General features: G+C 40.7%; 2 protein-coding genes across 2 annotated transcripts; both read right to left on the reverse strand.

Annotated features, from left to right (window-relative positions):
* Positions 1-1,932: 1,932 nt before the first annotated feature.
* LOC138881814 (uncharacterized) lies at positions 1,933-3,443 on the reverse strand. The gene is made up of 4 exons (XM_070162092.1): positions 3,151-3,443; positions 2,850-3,056; positions 2,259-2,756; positions 1,933-1,942 (listed from the first exon to the last, which is right to left on the reverse strand). The coding sequence occupies exons 1-4, from the start codon at positions 3,441-3,443 to the stop codon at positions 1,933-1,935; spliced, it is 1,008 nt and encodes a 335-aa protein (XP_070018193.1).
* A 162-nt stretch (positions 3,444-3,605) lies between these two features.
* LOC138881815 (uncharacterized) lies at positions 3,606-4,049 on the reverse strand. Its single transcript, XM_070162093.1, has one exon. It carries the CDS (start codon positions 4,047-4,049, stop codon positions 3,606-3,608), a length of 444 nt encoding a protein of 147 aa, XP_070018194.1.
* Positions 4,050-23,238: the final 19,189 nt, after the last annotated feature.

Consider the following 23,238-nt stretch of genomic DNA (forward strand, 5'->3'; position numbering starts at 1 on the left):
CTACCCCTCAATGTGCTTGGTCCTCTTGTTTTGAACTGGATAGAGAAGGTATACCATCAGAAGATACCCCAAAATCTTCCAGTTGCTGCTTAATTTATAGGGTTTGAGCACAGCAGGATGCTCCCACTACACATTTTTCTTCAGTTGTTGACGAAGCCATTGAGTTTTGCTTCCTTGTGCCCCAAGAGATGAGAGATGAACATGGCAAATGAACCATTCCAGAAGTGTTTTTCCTGTCCACAAGATAACCTGCACAGTTAACATCAGCATACCCAATAAGATTAAAATTGTCACCTGAGGGGTAATACAGGACCGGGTCCTGAGTTCCCTTAAGGTATCTCAAACTTCTTTTGGCTGCCTTCAAGTAGGATTCCTAGGGACTTGACTTTGGATTCTATTCTGGAGTGGAAATACAGAAGGGACTAGGGATTTTTTTTTGAATTTTTAATTCTTGTCTAAATATAGAATGAAGAGAAGTGATTAAGATATCAGATAGATGGGAGCTTTTGTGTTTCTAGTTTGGGACTGAGGTTTGATTGGTAGGGGGACTTAGGAGGTTAATTTGATGGTAGGGGGACTTAGGAGGTTAATTTGATTTCCCTGCAGTCCTTGTTCTATTACTTGTGGAGTGCCATGAACAACATCTCCACTCTTTCTTCAGCTTCAGTGGTAGTAAGTGAAGTACCAGGTTCCTTGTGAGAAGTGGAAGATGATGTTGCATTGTCTTTCACCTGTCTCCTTCATCTTACTCATCATATCAGCCTCTCTATTTGAAACCTCATATATTTCCCAGGGACCAAAGATGGTTCATTATATTGATCATCACTGTTTCCTCCTTGGTTAGAAGAAAGTGTTTTGTTGAATACCCCATGAGCATTTCCTTCCACTCGGTGTGCCCTTTGTTGTAGACTTTGCGGCCTTTCCTTTGTGGGGAGTATCCCAGAAGGATTCCTTCATCGCCTTTTGTATTAAACTTCCCAAGCTGGTCCTTTCCGTTGTCGAGAACATGGTATTTTCATTCAAAAAGGTTCTCAGAGGAGTTGTCTTTGGTTTTCTTCCATTTGGCAGCTCATAGTGGGTTTTGGTTTATGGGGGACCTAATCATACACCTGTTCACCAAGTAGAAAGCAATATTTATTGCTTTTGCCCATAAATTTTTGGTGATTCCATTGTAGATGAGCATTTTCCATCCCATGTCTTCCAGAGTTCTGTTCTTTCTTTCAGCAACACCATTTTGTTGTGGAGTCCTTGTTGCTGAGAAGTTGTGTGTGATTCCATTTTTGTACAAGCTTATCAATTTTGGTGTTGTCACATTCTGTCCCCTGGTCAGATCTGATGCATACTACCTTCAATTTTATCTTCACTTGGATCTTCTTGACAAAGGCCCTAAACACCTCGAAAGTCTCATCCTTTATTCTAAGAACCAGTGCCCAAGTGAATCTTGAATTTGATAGACCACAAACCAGGTCCTTCTGAATCAATTTATTCAGAAGTGAGAAGCTTGCATGCCCCAAACTTCCATGCCAAAGTTCTGCATCATTATCAACTAACTTCAAGCATCTCATATCACCAGCTTGTAAAGATTTAAAGTCAACAACGTAGATGTTCTTGTTTCTTTTGGCCACTAAGACCACTTTGTCAGTTACCATATTGGTAATTGTGCACACTTTTGATAAGAACTCTACTTTGTTCCCTTTATCGCAGATTTGAGAGACACTCAGGAGACTGTACTTAAGTCCATCCACATAGTACACGTTCTCAATTGAGTGACAAAGAGATTTTCCAACTTTTCCAGCACTGAGAATGTGCCCTTTCCTTTTTCAAGGGATATATTCCCTTCCTGCATGGCTTTCAGTGAGAAGAAATCTATGGTGCTTCCAGTCACGTGCTTTGAGCATCCACCGTCCATGGTTCATTGCATTCTACTTCCTCTCACTGTTCCCTGCACATGCAAATTATGGGTTAGATTTAGGAACTCAAACTAGTTTGGGTCCCTTGTTATGATAAAAGGGATGGATAAGGGCTTTTCTAGTCCATGCAGACAATATCCGTTTCTTGCGATAGGTACCTGGTCCCTTGTTATAGTCACTTTGTCAGTAAACACTTTGTTTTTCTGAATAGATTGAACCCTGGCCTGGCAATTTTCTTTGAAGTGCCCATTGTTCCCATAGTGGGTACACAGCCAGTTATCAGGAACAATGACGTACTTGCTGTGAGGGTTGTAAGGAGTTTTCTCCCTTTGGAAACCGATTCCCTACCTGTTTCCATTATTATTCAAATACATGGCAGTGGAAGCATCTAAGGACCAGGTCCACTTCAGAGATTTCTCAAGATCAATTTTTACTTTCTCCAATTCAGCTTGAAGTTGCCGATTTTTCTCAAGTTCACCACATATACTAGTTTTCACAGCATTTAATTCGTGTTCAAGCTTGATGTGTATCTCACTAGCTACTTCCTTCCCTTTCCCAAGACTCACAGTGCTATGTTCTCTATTGATTCCCTCAGTGTTTTCCTCTAGGTCAGTGATTATCACTAAAAAATCACCCCTCTCTTGCTCAGTAGCTGAAATTTTTTCCTCTAGAGTGTGTTTCTCATTGCTGAGACCTTCTATTGTTTCCTTCAAGTCAACAACCACTACCATCAAGTCATCTCTCTTATTTTCTACACTAGTTATCTTTTTATTTAGAGCTTCATTTTCTTTTTCAAGATTAGCTATGGTCTCATTTAGGTCCACTACACAGACCACTAGATCATCTCTAGATTGTTCAGCTTCTCCTAGTTCTATGGTCAGGATCTCCTTATCATTATCAAGGCTATAATAAGCATCAATTAGAACATTTGCTAATGACCTTAACTTCTTAGAAGAGTATGATTTCAGATTTCTCTGAACATCCTTGAAATTTACCTCATCATCTTCATCCTCATCAAACTGAGTCATCAGTGCGAACAGTGAGTCATACTTCATTGCTTCAGTTTCCACTGCCATCATGTAACTGTTTTTTTGCATCTGGTTCCCTTTCTGATTCACAGGAGGAGTCTCCCCAAGCAGCAAGAGCCTGCTTCACAATATTGTCAGCTGCACTTTTTCGATTGAATCATTTGTCTGGAACTAGGTTTCTTTTTGCTGCTTTGTCAGGATTTTGTTTTTACTGCTCCTGTTTCACAAGTGGACAATCTTTGATGAAATGCCCTGGCTTTCCACACCTGTGACAGAGATCATTGTTCCTTGACTTACTTGAACTGCCCCTCTTTGGTATACCACCATTTCTTCGAACCATCTTTTGAAATCTTTTAGTAAGATAGGCCATATCATTATCTTCATCACTTGAGTCACTTCTTTTAGCCTTGAGTACCAGGTTTTTTTCCTTCTTCGGCTCTCTTCTTTTATTGTCTTTATTTCTTTTCATCTCGTATGTCTTCAAATTACCAATCAACTCATCCATGGTTAGAGTTTGTAGATCTTTAGCTTCAGTGATGGCATTTACCTTACTTTCCTAAGAACCAGGTAGAACACTGAGGATTTTCCTTACAAGCCATTTTCTGTGAATAACATCTCCAAGTAAATGAAGCTCATTTATGATTGAGGTGAATCTGGTGTGCATATCCTATATAGACTCATCATCCTTCATCCTAAAGAGCTCATACTTTGTGATGAGCATGTCAATCTTGGACTGTTTAACCTGAGTATTTCCTTTGTGTGCGGTTTGCAATGCTTCCCATATTTTTTTGGCAGTATCACAAGATGAGACTCTGTTGTACTCATCGGGTCCTATGCCACATACCAAGATTTTCTTGGCACGATAGTTCTTTTCTATGACTTTTCTGTCAATGTTGCTATACTCTTTTCTATCTTTCGGCACCATTGGTTCAGTTTCTTCAAGCTTTTTCATAGGAACATGTGGACCATCACAGATGATGTCCCACAGTTTTGAATCTTCGGCCATAATAAAATCATGCATGCGAGTCTTCCACCAGCCGTAGTATTGACCATTGAATCTAGAAGGTCTGTAGGTTAATTGTCCTTCCTCAAAGTTGGGTGGAGCAACCATTGAGATCCTTTCTAGGTGTTAGCATTTTAGAACGAACCGGCTCTGATACCAAATGTTAGTTTATATGAGTCCACCAAATAGTAAAGTACCTGGTCCTCTATAATGTTATGCTGAGAATGCTAGTAAAATTATAAGTAAATGAGACACAAGATTTTTACGTGGAAAAATCTCACACAAGGGGACAAAAACCACGACCTACCCTTATAGGCTTTCAACTTCACTAACGTGTAATCTCACTATTACAAGCCACTTTGTAATACCTCTACTACAAAGGATTCAACTTAATAACTTGTGATACTCTTACCACAAGCCACTTTGTGACTCTCTAGTTACAAAGGCTTTAAACTTATGACTAAACCTAGTCATAACATAAACTCAAAAAGTTTAAGGATTTTGGGTCTCCTAAAACAAAGCTTCTAAGAAAGCAAGATAGGAGTTACAATGAAGAACAAATAACAAGATTACAACTCAACTACGGATACACATAGACTCATTGTGAAACTGATCCTTTAGTATAGTTGTCTTCTTGTTCTTGACACATCAGTCACTTCAATGCCGGGTGAACACTTTAATGCTTGAGAAAATATCACTGAATGCTCAAGTGAAGTGTTGTGCCTTGCACCAGGTTGTTATACTACAAAAGACATCACAATGGTGATGTTAAATCTTGGTACACGTTTCTTCCCAATGAAAAGTGATTGTTGCACTGTCTGCTGCACTACCGCGTGTACAGTTGCGGATAGTCACTTTCTGCAGTTGTGTTCTAGCTGTATAGTTGACTTGTACTTCTGTCAGATAACCCTAAAGGACCATGTCCCTGTTGTGTTCCTCTTTGTAACAGTTGCAGATAGTCACTATCTTTTTTGAGTACAACAGAGTCTCAGCTTGTGATACTGACAAAGAAATATGGGAAGCATTGCAAACTGCACACGAAGGAACTACTCAGGCTAAATAGTCCAAGTCCAAGATTGACATGCTCATCACAAAGTACGAGCTCTTTAGGATGAAGGATGATGAGTCTATACATGATATGCACACCAGATTTTCTGTCAATGTTGCTGTACTCTTTTCTGTCTTTTGGAACCATTGGTCCAGTTTCTTCAAGCTTCTTCATATAAACATGTGGACCATCACAGATGATGTCCCATAGTTTTGAATGTTTGGCCATTATAAAATCATGCATGCAAGTTTTCCACCAGGCGTAGTATTGACCATTGAATCTAGAAGGTTTGTAGGTTGATTGTCCTTCCTCAAAGTTGGGTGGAGCAGCCATTGAGATCCTTTCTAGGTGTTAGAATTTTAGAATGAACCGGCTCTGATACCAAATATTAGTTTATATGAGTCCACCAAATAGTAAAGTACCTGGTCCTCTATAATGTTATGCTGAGAATGCTAGTAAAATTATAAGTAAATGAGACACAAGATTTTTACGTGGAAAATCCCACACAAGGGGACAAAAACCACGACCTACCCTTGTAGGCTTTCAACTTCACTAACGTGTAATCTCACTATTACAAGCCACTTTGTAATACCTCTACTACAAAGGATTCAACTTAATAACTTGTGATACTCTTACCACAAGCCACTTTGTGACTCTCTAGTTACAAAGGCTTTAAACTTATGACTAAACCTAGTCATAACATAAACTCAGAAAGTTTATGGATTTTGGGTTTCCTAAAACAAAGCTTCTAAGAAAGCAAGATAGGAGTTACAATAAAGAACGAATAACAAGATTACAACTCAACTACGGATACATATAGACTCATTGTGAAACTGATCCTTTAGTGGAGTTGTATTCTTGTTCTTGACACACTAGTCACTTCAATGCTGGGTGAATACTTTAATGCTTGAGAAAATATCACTGAATGCTCAAGTGAAGTGTTGTGCCTTGCACCAGGTTGTTATACTACAAAATACATCACAATGGTGATGTTAAATCTTGGTACACGCTTCTTCCCAATGAGAAGTGACTGTTGCACTATCTGCTGCACTACCGCGTGTACAGTTGCGGATAGTCACTTTCTGCAGTTGTGTTCTAGATGTATAGTTGACTTGTACTTCTGTCAGATAACCCTAAAGGACCATGTCCCTGTTGTTTTCCTCTTTGTAATAGTTGCAGATAGTCACTATCTGCTGTTGTGTTCCAGCTGTACAGTTGACTTGTACTTCTGTCGGAGAACCCTAAGGGATCAGGTCCCTATTGTGTTCTTCCTTGTGGTTGTTCACTCACTTGCTGGAGATCAGACTAAATCATTGTTCATTTGAAAAGTACACCAGGTAGGTAAGGTTCTTTATCTGGTTCATGACAATAAGTTTGTTAGATCATCAAAGCATAAGAAGCACAAGGCAAAGACATTGAGAACTCATCACAAACTCCTTAAAATAGGTTCCATTTGGGAGGTTAAGTATCCGGATTGGTTAGCAAATGTAGTAGTAGTCCCAAAAAAGGGAAATAAATTAAGAATGTGTGTAGATTACAAAGACTTGAACAAGGCATGCCCCAAGGACTCTTGTCATCTGCCCAATATCGATTGCACGATCGATGCGACGGCCGGGTGACCCGGGTTCGATCCCCGACAACGGCGCCAAAAAGTGATCGAGGCCAACCCTATACTACTATGAAGTAGCAAGAGAGGTTGAAACAGCTTTTACCCGAGAAGGTCGGGATCGATTTCCACAGGGAACTAGATATTGGAATTGAGTTTCTATCTAAATGGGAGTTGTGTAATTGTTCCTAATTGCACTTCTAAACATTGTTTGTTTTGTTTTTACTTCTAATTTTATATTACTACAATGCTAAATTAAGCTAAGTAAAGCTAAGATTAAACTATTGGGAGTTGATCAAATAGATAAAAGGCACTAGGGTAGTGACTTTCTCCTAGGTGGTTAATTGACGGATTCTTGAGTCTAAGGCTAGATTGTCACATTTGGGAGTAAGATGTAACCATTGCACGATTTTACTCACTCTATACCTCTCGGTAGTTTGAGTGATTTTGCCCGAATTGACTTTCTCAAGACCAATTGGGTATGCAAATTGTGCAAGCAATTGAGGTTCAAGTCGGGTATTACTATCTCTAGGTTAAACCCTTTAATTAGGGCTATCAATTTCTTGAATACACCTCAATTCCTTGTTGGATCAATTTCATGGACTTAGGCTCTCTTTCTCAAGAAGAACCAAAGTCTACTAGGCATAAACTAGTGTTTGCAACCACTAAGTCAACATTAAAACCCTAAATTAGTCCAAATATCAAACACCCATAGACAATCAAGCATCAAAACACAAAACCATCAATTACCCACACTAGGGTTGAGCCACAACCCTAGCTAATGGGTCTAGCTACTCATAATTATAGAAGAAAACAAAGAAATAGATGAAGAAAAGCCCATAATAATTAATTACTAAATAAAACATGAAGATTCAATGTTGAAACTAACTAAAATTACTCAAAATGATAAAAGAAATGAGTTCACGAGCACCACTCTACGTCCAAAACTATCCGATGACCTAAAAATGGGAAAAGAAACTATTTATACTAGGCTGAAAATTTTGGACAAAAATACCCCTGCGGGTCTAGTGTGGACCGCACAAAATCGAGTGCGGCCGCACTAAGGCTCTTGGCTTAACAATTCTGCTCTCTGAAGTTGGCCACCGCGGACCGCACAAAATGCACTGCGGCTGCGGTGGCTTCTACTGCGGTCCGCACAAAATGGACCGTGGACCGCATTGACCAAGTTTATAAAAATGCCACCTCTTTGAACTTTGGCTCTGCGGACCGCATGAAATTGAGTGCGGTCGCAATGGAATCAATGCGGACCGCACAAAGTCCTTTGCAGCCGCATTGCCTGGCTAACTGAGAGGCATACTCTCTGATCTTCATATTTGCAGACCAGACAAAATGGTGTGCGGCTACATTGGCCCTGTTTGACTGAGCTTGGTCTTGGTACTTGTGCAAGTTTCACTCCTTTTTGAGCTGGTTTTTGACACCTTGTCACCTTGTTGATCAAACCTGCAATCAAGTACAACTTGTGAGCCTTTGGGACTATTTTGTACACATTTCTAATCAAAATTTAAGCAAGAAGGAGTGTAAAATGCATCATAATCCTTAGTTATCACCGGCCACAAGATACTCAACTTTCTTGATGCCTATTCCGGGTACAACCAAATTCGGATGGACCTGGGCGATCAGGAAAAAACCTTCCTTCGTCACTAAATATGATACCTATTGTTATAATGTAATGTCATTCGGATTAAAGAATGTCGGTGACACATACCAATGCCTAGTAAACTGGATGTTTGAAGAACAAATAGGAAAATCGATGGAGGTTTACATTGACAACATGTTAGTTAAGTCCCTACGAGCAGAGGACCATTTGGAACATTTGTAGGAAACATTCAACATACTGAAGAAGTACAACATAAAGTTAAATTCAGAGAAGTGCGCATTTAGGGTCGGGTCCGGGAAGTTCCTCGGATTCATGGTGTCCAACCAGTGAAGCGAGATCAATCCCGACAAAATCAAAGCTATAGAAGACATCACCGTAGTGGACAATGTCAAGGTCGTTCAGAGGTTAACTAGGCGTATAGCCGCCCTGGGTCGGTTTATATCAAGGCCCTCCGATGAAAGCCATCATTTCTTTTCATTATTGAAGAAAAAGAATAACTTTTCGTGGACCCTGGAGTGCCAACAAGATCTAGAAGAACTCAAACGATACCTTTCGAGTCCACTCTTGCTTCATACTTCGAAGGCAAACCAGCAGTCGTACCTGTACTTAGCGGTATCGAGGTAGCGGTAAGTGGAGTCCTAGTCTGAGAAGAGGACGGTACGTAATTTCCTATATATTATGTTAGCAAGACTCTAGGTGAGGCCGAATCAAGGTATCCTCACCTGGAGAAATTAGCACTCGCTTTGCTAAGCGCCTCCAGGAAGTTAAAGTTGTATTTTCAATGCCATCCCATATGTGTCGTAACTACTTACCCGTTGTGAAACATAATGCACAAACCCAAGCTCTCAGATGATTGGCCAAGTGGACCGTGGAAATCAGCGGGTACGATATCGAATATCGACACCAAACCACCATCAAATCTCAAATTTTGGCAGACTTCATGGCTGACTTCACGCCAACCCTAACACCTGAAGTCGAAAGGGAATTATTGTTAAACTCGGGGACTCCCTCGGGGATTGGACCCTCTTTATAGATGGTGCCTCGAACGCGAAATGTCTGAATTTGGCATCGTGTTGAAGACACACACGAGTAACGTAGTTAGACAATTTATTAGAATTGTGAAATTGACTAATAATGAGGCCGAGGATGAGGCCATGATTGTAGGTCTCGAATTGACTAAAGCCTTGGGGGCCGAAATGATTGAAGCTAAATATGATTCCCTCATTTTGGTAAATCAAGTAAATGGGACATTCAAAGTAAAAGAGGAACATATGTTAAGGTACTTGGATAAACTACAGGTAATGCTATGTCGATTCAAGGAATAGACACTACAACACGTTCCCGGGGATAAAAATAGTGAAGCTGACGCTCTGGCTAACTTGGGGTCGTAGGTTGATAATGATGAATTAAGTTTGGGGACAGTCGTGCAACTCATAAAATCGGTAGTGGAGGAAGGCCACGCTGAGCTAAACTCGACAAGTCTAATTTGGGACTGGAGAAACTGGTATATAGACTACCTGAAGACCGGGAAGCTGCCCTCGGATCCCAAAGAATCAAGAGCGTTACGCACGAAGTGTCACGACCCAAACTGGAGGGCTATGACTAGCACCCTACCATACTTGTCGAGCACCAACGTACATTTCATCTAACCTTCTTTATTATCTTTTAGGGATGACGAGATCAATATAAATGATAGACCTGGATCATGGACAACCAACAATAAAATATGACGGCATGAACATACATAGCAGGAGATGACCAGACAATCAAGAAACTACATATAAGGTATGAGCTACCACGCTACCATGAAAGACTATACAACAAAAACCAGCCGACAAGTCATACTAAACTATACATGAGTCGACACTTGTTTATGAGCCTCTAAATGAACATAAGTGCTGCAACATAGCCGGAACAGGGCCCCGACATACCCATAATGTCTATAATAGAAATACATACCAAGACCACGGCAAGTCCGGAGAAGGGATCTCGCCAATCACCGCTGAACTAGACAGCCTACTGTGGTGGGGGAGCTGCACCTGCCTGTCTATCAGGACCTGCAGCACGACATGCAGCGTCCACAAACAAAAGGACGTCAGTACGAATAAAGTACTGAGTATGTAAGGCAGGGAACCATAAATACGAACAGTAATGTAAGTAGGGATAGGGAATATACAACCTGGAAAATCTGAGTACCTCTGAGGGCTACTGACATGCAATGCATGATACATATGTATGTATACATAAACTTTTAAAACATACGCCTCTGTGGGCATCATCATCATCATATCGTACCCGACCATAATAGGTTCGGTAAAAACATACCCGGACATCATAAGGCTCGGTAGAATCGTACCCGGCCACGTGGAGCTCGGTAAAACCCAACTGATCAGTGGTTGCACAATAGGTGTCGTACCCGACCAACTATAGCGTGGCTCAGTAGATTAAAATAGATACATATATATAATGCATGCTCGACTCATGGAATCACATTCTAAACCTTTCGGAGTAACGTAAGGTCGGTATCCTCTGTACACGTTATTAGGACCAACTCTTCATTACGAACATTATAAGAATCAGGAAGTACCAACAACATTGATAACATAAGAATAAGAGAAGCAACATTAACATCAATCATTCCATAAGAGGGAAAGCAATGTAAGTACTGCTAGCTTCTAAGAGTAGAGTATCATTGGAAGCTCGTTCATTACATTATGTACAATCGGAGTCGTGCAAAAGAAGAAAAGGGATAGCCTCACATACCTTGTATATACTGCCCCAATCACAAGCTATGCAATTGTCACAACTCCTTAGTCTACAATAAGAGAAACGATACTATCGTTATCATTTAAGCGTCATAACTATTATGTATCGACCACAACCTATTTTACGTTGAAACGGACAACACCTCCCCTATATATATGACTTCACACCATTCCAAACAATCACCAAACAGCCAAAACAACATCAATAATAAACATATTAAGCCTCCCAAAATAGTCCACGCACAACCTTATTACATCATACATTCGACGACCACCGTAGTCGTGTCAAACGGCCCGGAAATGTTACGAATCACTATCATCTCACAACCCTACATATATATGGTGTTCCTCCATACCATTCCACCTCCAAAACGCCACAAAATAGTAGTAAAACATGCATCCCAATAGCAACACAAAAATAGTCCACAAAACAGTCCGCTACAAGTGAATAACTCGAACTCACGGCTTCCAATCACCGTCCCGTGAGTTCTTACATGTATAGAACGAATTACCATGAATTCATAGCAGATAAAAATGTATGAAAGATGGTAGTAACTTACCTTACTTGTTGGATAACTCATCTCTTCCCTTGGTTCTTCAAACTCTAGGTTTTACCTTCAAATAGAACTAGAAAGAGAGGGAAAATCGATTAGGGTTCCTGTGGGATTTTTGGGGAGGAGTTGCAGGGGTTAACTTTGGTTTTGAGGGTCTGAAATATGGATGAAATAACTGAGTTCATAACCCCTTAAAAGTCCTCTCTTGGCCGACTTCTCTTGGCCGACTTAGGTCTTTTAATTTTGTCCTATCATTTTGGCAAGTAGGTGATGCACCTACTTGTCATCTACCAATCTGCGTAGGCTTGCAAAAATATGAATATCTCTATACTCCAAGATCGTATTGACAAATGATTTAATGCATTGGAAACTAGACTCGTAGATCTTTAATTTTGTGGGTAGATCACCCCGTAATTCCTTGTAAATTAGGAGAAAAGCTTAGAAACATTTAACCTAATGTTTAAGTAAAAGTATGAACCTAAGTTGCGATAACGTTTGTCGACTTTTGTTTCATAACTCGTTTGACTTCAAGACTTATGAAACAGATGATATATGATTCAAACACCTTAATATATGACCTTGAGTGTATTAAGAACCCCTAGGTTTACCTGAAAATACGAGTTACCACATCCTTGATTCGTTTAACTTCTAATACTTGTTAATCACCCTTATACACCCTTGTATCACTTAAGACCAATAGGATTAACTTCTTATCATCTCAAAGGTAATTCCTTCTTGAATTAATGTTAACTAATATATGGCATGAACTAACGCGTGTGGATATGGGTTGTAACACCCTTCCCCCTTAGGAACATTCGTCCTCGAATGTAAGGGTTCATGGGGAGTTTAAATCATCGTGGATTCCGGTCAAGTTTCTCCCATAAATAGAGGAAAAATTTGCAAGCGGTTAACTCAACGTATGGCCTTACAAGAGTATGCAAAGCATTATGGACATGTACATTATCTGCATATCTCCATTTTGTATTAAGGAAGAGTATTCTCAAGTTATTGCTTACCTCATAGAGCCATTTCACCTTCCAATGTATCATGTCTTCCACCAGCATCCTTGTTATCTTCATTCTGGAATAAGTAAGGGTATTTAGACTTCATCTCCTCTTCTACTTCCCATGTCATTTCTTCCATATTTTTGTTCCTCCACAATACTTTGACGGAAGCTACATCTTTTGTTCTCAGCTTGCGGACTTGCCGATCTAATATCGCCACTGGCACTTCTTCATATGATAGGTCCTCTGTAACTTGTACATCTTTGATAGGGACGACTCGAGAAGGGTCTCCAATACATTTTCTCAACATAGATACATGGAATACCGGGTGGACAAATTCCAATTCGGATGGCAATTCTAACTCATAAGCAACCTGTCCAATCCGTCGAAGAATTTTATACGGCCCGATATACCTTGGACTCAGCTTACCTTTCTTCCCAAAACGCATAATACCCTTCATTGGTGAGATCCTCAGGAAAACCCAATCACCAACCTCAAACTCTAGATCACGACGTCGGACATCAGAATAAGATTTTTGCCTGCTTTGTGCCGTCCTCAATCGCTCCTGTATCACTTTCACCTTCTCAATAGCTTGGTGAATCAAATCTGGCCCATATAATTCTGTTTCACCGACTTCGAACCATCCAACTGGTGATCTACATCTCCTCCCGTATAGTGCCTCGTATGGGGCCATTTTAATACTGGAATGGTAGCTATTGTTATAGGCGAATTCTATGAGTGGAAGATGATCATCCCAATTCCCCTTAAAATCTAGAACACATGCTCGTAGCATATCTTCCAGTGTCTGAATGGTACGTTCAGCCTGTCCGTCAGTCTGCGGATGAAATGCAGTGCTGAGATTTACTTGTGTGCCTAAACCCTTCTGGAAAGACCTCCAAAAGTTAGCCGTAAATTGAGCTCCTCGGTCTGATATAATAGATATGGGCACACCATGAAGCCTAACAATCTCCTTGATATACAACTTCGCATAATCTTCAGCCGTGTAAGTTGTCTTAACTAGCAGAAAATGGGCACATTTTGTAAGTCAATCAATTATCACCCAGATGGAGTCAAACTTATGATAAGAGCGAGGTAATCCAATAATGAAGTCCATATTAATCACCTCCCATTTCCAGGTCGGAATCTCTATATTCTGAAGCAATCCACCAGGTTTCTGATGTTCTATCTTTACTTGTTGACAATTGGGACACTGGGCTACAAATTCTGTAGTAGACTTCTTCATTTTATCCCACCAATACTGCTCCTTGACATCATGATACATCTTTGTCGAGCCGGGATGGATGGAATATCGGGATTGATGAATCTCATTCATAATCTTCTCTCGCAACCCTGCCACATTAGGCACACATAATCGGCCCTGGTATCTCAGTGCCCCATCTCTTCCGATCTCAAAAGCCATACTTTTACACTGCTGAATGCTCTCTCTTAATCGTACTAAGATAGGATCTTCATATTGCCGTGCTTTTACCTCGGCTACCAAAGATGATTCTGATGTATTCTGTACAGTAACACCTCCGTCATCAGAGTCTAACAATCTGATTCTCATATTGGCTAGCTGATGAAGCTCTTTAGTCAACCCCCATCTACCTGCCTCAATATGTACTAAGCTTCCCATTGATTTACGGCTGAGAGCGTCTGCCACAACATTGGCTTTACCGGGATGATACAATATCTCGACGTCGTAGTCTTTCAATAATTCAAGCCACCTACGCTGCCTCAAATTCAACTCTTTCTGCTTGAAGATGTATTGTAAACTCTTGTGATCTGTGTAGATGTCAACATGGATGCCGTATAAGTAGTGCCGCCATATCTTCAAAGCATATATTACTGCAGCCAATTCCAAATCATGGGTTGGATAATTCTTTTCATGCTTCTTCAATTGTCTTGATGCATAAGCAATCACCTTCCCACGCTGCATCAATACGCACCCCAAACCTATACCTGAGGCATCACAATATACCACATAACCTTCTGTTCCTTCAGGAAGAGTGAGCACTGGTGCGGATGTCAATCGATTCTTCAGCTCCTGAAAACTACGTTCACAAGTGTCAGACCACTGGAACTTGGTAGCTTTCTGTGTTAACTTAGTCAATGGTGATGATATAGAGGAAAACCCTTCCACAAACCGCCTATAATATCCTGCTAGCCCTAGGAAGCTGCGGACTTCTGATGGTGTTGTAGGTCTCGGCCAATTCTTTACTGCATCGATCTTCTGAGTGTCGACACTAATACCCTCGTCAAATATCACATGGCCAAGGAATGCTACTGAGTTCAGCCAAAATTCACATTTGGAGAGCTTAGCATATAACTTACGATCCTGAAGCGTCTGTAATACTATCCGCAAGTGGCCCGCATGTTCCGCCTCCGAACAAGAATATACTAGAATGTCATCAATGAATACAATCACGAACACATCGAGATAGGGCCTAAATATAGTATTCATGAGATCCATAAAAGCTGCTGGGGCATTTGTTAGCCCGAATGACATCACCAAGAACTCAAAGTGCCCGTATCTTGTCCGGAAGGCCGTCTTTGGAATATCCTTCTCCTTAACCCTCACCTGATGATACCCTGAACGTAAATCAATCTTGGAGAAATACTTGGCACCCTGGAGTTGGTCAAATAGGTCATCAATTCTTGGAAGTGGATACTTGTTCTTTATAGTAGACTTATTCAACTGTCGATAGTCGATACACATCCGTAACGACCCGTCTTTCTTCCGCACGAATAGGACTGGTGCACCCCAAGGTGAAGTGCTAGGCCTAATAAAGCCCTTATCCAGCAAGTCCTTCAACTGCACCTTCAACTCTCGCAACTCTGTCGGGGCCATTCTGTATGGAGGAATAGAGATCGGTTGAGTGTCAGGCAACACATCAATGCTAAACTCAATCTCCCTTTCAGGAGGAAGGCCTGGGAGTTCATCTGGGAATTAATTGACCACGGGGATTGATTGTAAAGTAGGCGGTTTCGCCTCCGCATCCCTAACGCGAACGAAATGATAAATGTAACCTTTTGAGATCATTTTCCTTGCCTTAAGATAGGAAATAAACCTACCTTTTGGTGTAGCAATATTCCCTTTCCATTCAATGATGGGTTCACCAGGAAATTGAAACCTAACCATCTTCGTACGGCAGTCAACATTTGCATAGCATGAGGCCAACCAGTCCATTCCCATTATCACATAAAAATCAACCATTTCTAACTCAAATAAATTTGCCGAGGTTTGACGACTACAAATCATCACAGTGCAACCTCTATATACCCTTCTAGCAATCACAGAATCTCCTATCGGAGTAGATACCGCAAGGGGTTTACTTATCAATTCAGGTTCAATGCCAAACTTATTAGCCACAAAGGGTGTAACATATGATAATGTAGATCCCGGATCAATCAGCGCATATACATCATAAGAAAACACAGATAAAATACCTGTAACAACATCTGGAGACGACTCGAGATCCTGTCGACCTACTAGAGCATAAGGTCGATTTTGACCACCCCTCAAACTCGGCACTGCACCTCTACCTCTACCACGACCTGTCGACTGCTGAAAACCCCGTGCTGGAGGTCGAACTGATGAGGAAGAACCAGACACAGATCCAGTCGGCTGAGCCATACCATCACCTCCTCTATTAGGACAATCCCGCATCATATGGCCAGGCTGCCCGCACGAATAGCATGCATCAGAACCTCGACGACACAGTCCAAAGTGGGCCTTGCCGCACTGATCACAATGTGGTGTTGGGGGTCTCATCTGACTAGTATCCCTGTGATGTTGCGAGCCAGATGCCCGCGAACTCTGACCTGGACCAGAATAGGATCGATCATATCGAGGCCTCTGAAACTGTGGAGGAGCACTAGCTACAGGTGGCGCCGAACTCCTCGAAAACTGTGGCCTGATGCGGCCTCTGAAGTCATCAGAATACCCTGCAAATCTCGCCCTCTTATGCTGGCCCCTATCCTGCTCCCTAACTGCCCTCTGCTGGCGCTTACGATCCTCTAGGGTCTGGGCATAAGCTTGAATACGGGAAATATCCATGCCCTCCACCAAGGAGGCTGTCGTACACTCATTTATCAGATGTGGTCCCAACCCATTCACGAACATATGCACCCTATCACTCATCTCGGCCACCATATGGGGAGCATACCTTGCCAAAGAATCAAACTGCATACTGTACTCTCGCACACTCATATTACCTTGTCTAAGGTTCAAGAACTTATCAGCTCTAGCTCGTCGTATCTCAACTGGCAAGTAGTGACGAAGAAAGGCCTCAGAAAATTCCTTCCACACAGCTGGAGGAGGGTTCGGACCCCTGGATCTCTCCCAACTATCATACCAGAGAACCGCTAAATCCCGTAGCCGATAAGAAGCCAACTCTACTGCCTCTGTATCACTAACATGCATAACCCGAAGTGTACGATGAACCTGGTCAATAAAAGTCTGCGGGTCCTCCTTGGGGTCTGATCCGGTAAACACTGGAGGGTCTAAATTAATAAAATCACGAACTCTCGTACTAACTGGTTTCTCAGCAGCACCTGTATTCTGCCTCTGAGCCTGAGCAGCTACCAAGCTAGTCAATAACTGCAAAGCACTCCGCATATCCTGGTCTGTAGTGCCAGACGGAGGAACTAGAGGTGCTGGATGCCTCCTAATATCCTCTGGAGGAGACGGGGTAGATGAGGCATGAGATGGCATCTCACTCTGAGCCTCACTTTGGCCTGCTCTGGCTTGGGGCACCTGACTGGTACCCTTTCCCACAGCTGTATCAAGTCGTCTACTAATTGTTTGCTTCCTAGTTGAAGGCATCGCTGAAAGAAAACAAGGTGAATATTAGAGACAAACACTTACGACTCAACTCTACGCACGATCTAGATTCAGGAAGAAGGTAACAACCCTAGATGTCATGTAGCCTCCTGATTATAAATGTGGCGCGCTACACATCCATAATCAAGACTCTACTAGACATGGCTCATAGACAATCCCTAGGACAGACTTGCTCTGATACCAAGTTTGTCACGACCCAAACTGGAGGGCCATGACTAGCACCCGACCATACTTGCCGAGCACCAACGTACATTTCATCTAACCTTCATTATTATCTTTTAGGGCTGACGAGATCAATATAAATGGTAGACCTGGATCATGGACAACCAGCAATAAAATATGACGGCATGAACATACATAGCAGGGGATGACCAGACAATCAAGAAACTACATATAAGGTATGAGCTACCACGCTACCATGAAAGACTATACAACAAAAACCAGCCGACAAGGCATACCAAACTATACATGAGTCGACACTTGTCTATGAGCCTCTAAATGAACATAAGTGCTGCAACATAGCCGGAACAGGGCCCCGACATACCCATAATGTCTATAACAAAAATGCATACCAAGACCAAGGCAAGTCCGGAGAAGGGATCTCGCCAATCACCGCTGAACTGGACAGCCTACTGTGGTGGGGGAGCTTCCCCTGCCTGTCTATCAGGACCTGCAGCACAACATGTAGCGTCCACAAACAATAGGACATCAGTACGAATAAAGTACTGAGTATGTAAGGCAGGGAACCATAAATACGAACAATAATGTAAGCAGGGATAGAGAATATACAACCTGGAAAATCTGAGTACCTCTGAGGGCTACTGACATGCAATGCATGATACATATGTATGTATACATAAACTTTTAAAACATACGCCTCTGTGGGCATCATCATCATCATATCGTACCCGACCATAATAGGTTCGGTAAAAACATACTCGGACATCATAAGGCTCGGTAGAATCGTACCCGGCCACGTGGAGCTCGGTAAAACCCAACTGATCAGTGGTTGCACAATAGGTGTCGTACCCGACCAACTATAGCGTGGCTCAGTAGATTAAAATAGATACATATATATAATGCATGCTCGACTCATGGAATCACATTCTAAACCTTTCGGAGTGACGTAAGGTCGGTATCCTCTGTACACGTTATTAGGACCAACTCTTCATTACGAACCTTATAAGAATCAGGAAGTACCAACAACATTGATAACATAAGAATAAGAGAAGCAACATTAACATCAATCGTTCCATAAGAGGGAAAGCAATGTAAGTACTGCTAGCTTCTAAGAGTAGAGTATCTTTGGAAGCTCGTTCATTACATTATGTACAATCGGAGTCGTGCAAAAGAAGAAAAGGGATAGCCTCACATACCTTGTATATACTGCCCCAATCACAAGCTATGCAATTGTCACAACTCCTTAGTCTACAATAAGAGAAACGATACTATCGTTATCATTTAAGCGTCATAACTATTATGTATCGACCACAACCTATTTTACGTTGAAACGGACAACACCTCCCCTATATATATGACTTAACACCATTCCAAACAATCACCAAACAGCCCAAACAACATCAATAATAAACATATTGAGCCTCCCAAAATAGTCCACGCACAACCTTATTACATCATACATACGACGACTACCGTAGTCGTGTCAAACGACCCGGAAATATTATGAATCACTATCAGACCACAACCCTACATATATATGGTGTTCCTCCACACCCTTCCACCTCCAAAACTCCACAAAATAGTAGTAAAACACGCAGCCCAATAGCAACACAAAATAGTCCACAAAACAGTCCGCTACAAGTGAATAACTCGAACTCACGGCTTCCGATCACCGTCACGTGAGTTCTTACATGTATAGAACGAATTACCATGAATTCACAGCTGAGAAAAATGTATGAAAGATGGAAGTAACTTACCTTACTTGTTGGATAACTCAGCCCTTCCCTTGGTTCTTCAAACTCTAGGTTTTACCTTCAAATAGAACTTGAAAGAGAGGGAAAATCGATTAGGGTTTGTGTGGGATTTTTGGGGAGGAGTTGCAGGGGTTAACTTTGGTTTTGAGGGTCTGAAATATGGATGAAATAACTGAGTTCATAACCCCTTAAAAGTCCTCTCTTGGCCGACTTCTCTTGGCCGACTTAGGTCTTTTAATTTTGTCCTATCATTTTGGCAAGTAGGTGATGCACCTACTTGTCATCTACCAATCTGCGTAGGCTTGCAAAAATATGAATATCTCTATACTCCGAGATCGTATTTACAAATGGTTTAATGAGTTGGAAATTAGACTCGTAGATCTTTAATTTCGTGGGTATATCACCCCATAATTCCTTGTAAATTAGGAGAAAAGCTTAGAAACATTTAACCTAATGTTTAAGTAAAATTATGAACCTAAGTTGCGACAACGTTTGTCGACTTTTGTTTCATAACTCGTTTGACTTCAAGACTTATGATACGGATATTATATGATTCAAACACCTTAATACATGACCTTGAGTGTATTAAGAACCTCTAGGTTTACCTGAAAATACGAGTTACCACATCCTTGATTCGTTTAACTTCTAATACTTGTTAATCACCCTTATACACCCTTGTATCACTTAAGACCAATAGGATTAACTTCTTATCATCTCAAAGGTAATTCCTTCTTGAATTTATGTTAACTAATATATGGCATGAACTAACGCGTATGGATATGGGTTGTAACACGAAGGCGGCCAGGTTTAGCCTGTCCAAAGACAACACTCTATTTTGGAGAATGTTCGATGGCCCACTCACCATATGCTTAGGACCAGGAGACACCGAATATGTTTTGAGGGAAGTTCATGAAGGCACCAGCAAAAACCATTCGGGAGCAGAATTATTGGTTCATAAGATAATTAGAGACGGTTATTACTGGATCGACATGGAGAAAGATGCGAAGGAGTTCGTTGTCACGACCCAAACCGATGGGCCGCAAGGGGCACCCGGTACCTTACTCAATCGAGTACCAACATAACGTATCTTTCATATCATTCTATCATAGGTAACTGAACCGGAGTAAAGTATGATGGAATACAAACTTATACATATGCAGTACGAGACTATAAGACCAAAATGATCACTCGTATACTAAACATAGCCAATAAGGCCCTTCAATCTTTCACATACATGACATATGACTACAAGCCTCTAAGAATACATAATTTTCATAAAGGTCGGGACAGAGTCCCGCCATACCAAACAATAAACATCTAACTCATACTAACCAAACAAGAAACTCCGAAGCAAATGGAGCGCACCATCATCGTCCACTGAGCTAATAGCCTACTTGGAGGGCTCTCGACCTAACTATCAGGACCTACGGGAGTGAAACGCAGCGTCCCCAAGCAAAAGGGATGTCAGTACAAATTATGTACCGAGTATGTAAGGCACATAAATTACATAAGAGACATGGAAGAAATATAGAGTACATGACTCAACTATAAGTCTGAATAACTTTGTAAATCATCATATAATTATAGTATCATGCATATGCGTATGAATGTCATGTCGTGCATAGGTACATGTTTCATAACATCATCAACCTCTGAGGGCATCCCATCATATCATCTTGGCTATTGTGGGCAAAATTATCAATGTATACCAGCTGATCAGGTGGTGGTGTGTATATAACGCCATAACCTTTCCCATATCCCATATACATATATATATACATACATATATACGCGTATATAATGCTATCTGGTCATGGGTTAATGTACATGAATGCAATGCACGAAAAGTACGTTAATAAAATCTTTCAGAAAGTCATAAGACCATTTTTTCTTTTGAGTAATATCATAAAGTAAACTCTTTTCAAGTTTCGTATTTTTCTGAGACCCATGAACAGATGATAAAATATTATAACACATGAAAATTCAAGAACATAGATATCTCTAATACTTCTATGAATAGAGTCATTCATGGAATTTGTGCATTTGCACGTTTCGTTCGTATCGTATAGATCGTGCCAAAAGAATGAATGGATAGACTTAACATACCTGTTCCTTGAATTATTTACACGAAATGAAGCTTCTGCTTCTATGAGACATGAACGAAATTCTTGCTTGAATTCTATGAAACTTGAATAAAATTTGCTTTTGTTGAAGCTTTAAAATGCTTCTGCCTCACGTCCTAGGTTCTACTCATCTTTCCAACTAAGTCATGTCTTTCTTTAAACAAATTGGTAACAATAGGCAAAATAGCTTTTCATATACTGACTTAACGTTTTCTTACGTTTTTGGTCTATAACTTTTGGCCTTAATTAAAGTCCTTGGTTAGTGTCTTTCCTTTGTTAATATGGAAATGACACCTATATGTTAAGTTTTGCCACATAGCCTAGTGACATATGAGTCACAAATATTGAACTGGTGGGCTGCCACGTTCATGCTTTGGATCCTTATCTAAAGTTTTAAATCAATCCACCACTAGTTATTAATTAACTAGGTAATGTCTCATTACCCAAAATACTACTCACTTTTCACATATCTTATACACCTTACTATCATGGCCATGTGGTACCTTGTATGGTATTAGTCCATATATATCGAGTATTTTAACTCGGGCCATATTTTATCCCAAAATATCAAACTTTGACGAAATTCATTTTCTTTAATTTGCTTACCTTCCCACCTTCACAAATTTACTCATTACTTGTTTGAAATAGTATAAAATGCTTATAATATTAAAATAACCCTATTCCCGAACTTCCATTAATTTAATTATTGGCGTACTTTTACATACAAAATATGGGGTGTAACATCATTCCAGCTTTTGGAACATTCGTCCTCGAATGTTGACTGATGCACTTATCATTTTCATAACTTATAGCTCTTGTGAATACCTTAATAACCTCATTACCATTTAGACAATTGTTCTATGAATAAATCCAAAGGCCAGTGCATTTCCCCCTTTAGGCCTCTTTCTCACGCCATGACTTGTGGTCGGAATCCTCCCAATCTCGTAACTGTTCCTACCTTCTTTCATGCAGCTTGTACGATTCTAACCTTGTAAGTGCGCTTATGCGACTCCTGTATTCTTTTCCCTCCAACTCTTAGCCAATCTCTAGGCTTTAGTTTGTGAACATATACAGAGCGTGACAGGATGTCTCTCGAGGCATTTATAGGTATACTGAGGTTCTTCGCCCGATATTTCGTAGAACTTGCGAATATTGCTATATCTTATATCGTAGATCTGGTCATCCATTCGTATGGTTTTACTGCGTCTACATAGGTCATGCTATACCATAATTTTTTATTCTTCAATTTATCGTTACTAAGGTATGCTTACCAAACTCCCAGTTACTTTTGTTGCCTGTCCTTTAGGTATAAATCTCAGTCCTTTAATGCTCCTTCATTACCGTTCGTCTTAAAAAGGATGGCGTAATCTTATCTCATACTTTGTGACTTTTGTCCATCAATTATTGATTCACCTCAATATTGATCTACAATACACCACTAATAACTTGAAACTTCTTACGTAATACTTTGCCGCTAGGGCTTACGTTACAACAAGGACTATTCGAAGTAATTTTCCTGATCCACTTAGCGGCAATATTGTACTGCAATAACCGTATTCTATAGCATCCCAAGGTGATTCTCTTACATGGGTATTTTAATCTTGTAGAATTCATGAATCCCTTTTCTTTATTTTTTTTCAAATCATTACTCAATCGAAGGCCCAAACGTCATCCTTTATCTATCACAATTACACCCTTATTCTACTATTAGGAAAGCATTCCATCTCTTCTAAATGCTACTTATGAAGAGTAACTTCTTTGAGTCCATTCAGGCTATACTGAGCTTACTATAACATAGA

Source organism: Nicotiana sylvestris, chromosome 11 (assembly GCF_000393655.2).
Source record: "Nicotiana sylvestris chromosome 11, ASM39365v2, whole genome shotgun sequence".
NCBI classification, from domain to species: Eukaryota; Viridiplantae; Streptophyta; class Magnoliopsida; order Solanales; family Solanaceae; genus Nicotiana; species Nicotiana sylvestris.

What these genes read in the sequence shown, in the direction of transcription:
- LOC138881814 (XM_070162092.1), bottom strand. Translation starts at nt 3,443, where the DNA reads ATGGATGAGTTGATTGGTAATTTGAAGACATACGAGATGAAAAGAAAT. An exon ending in CCACTTGTGAAACAGGAGCA is followed by an intron (nt 3,057 to 3,150) that starts GTAAAAACAAAA and finishes ATTGTGAAGCAG; the next exon opens with GCTCTTGCTGCTTGGGGAGA. An exon ending in TACTCTTCTAAGAAGTTAAG is followed by an intron (nt 2,757 to 2,849) that starts GTCATTAGCAAA and finishes TGAACAATCTAG; the next exon opens with AGATGATCTAGTGGTCTGTG.
- LOC138881815 (XM_070162093.1), bottom strand. Translation starts at nt 4,049, where the DNA reads ATGGTTGCTCCACCCAACTTTGAGGAAGGACAATTAACCTACAGACCT.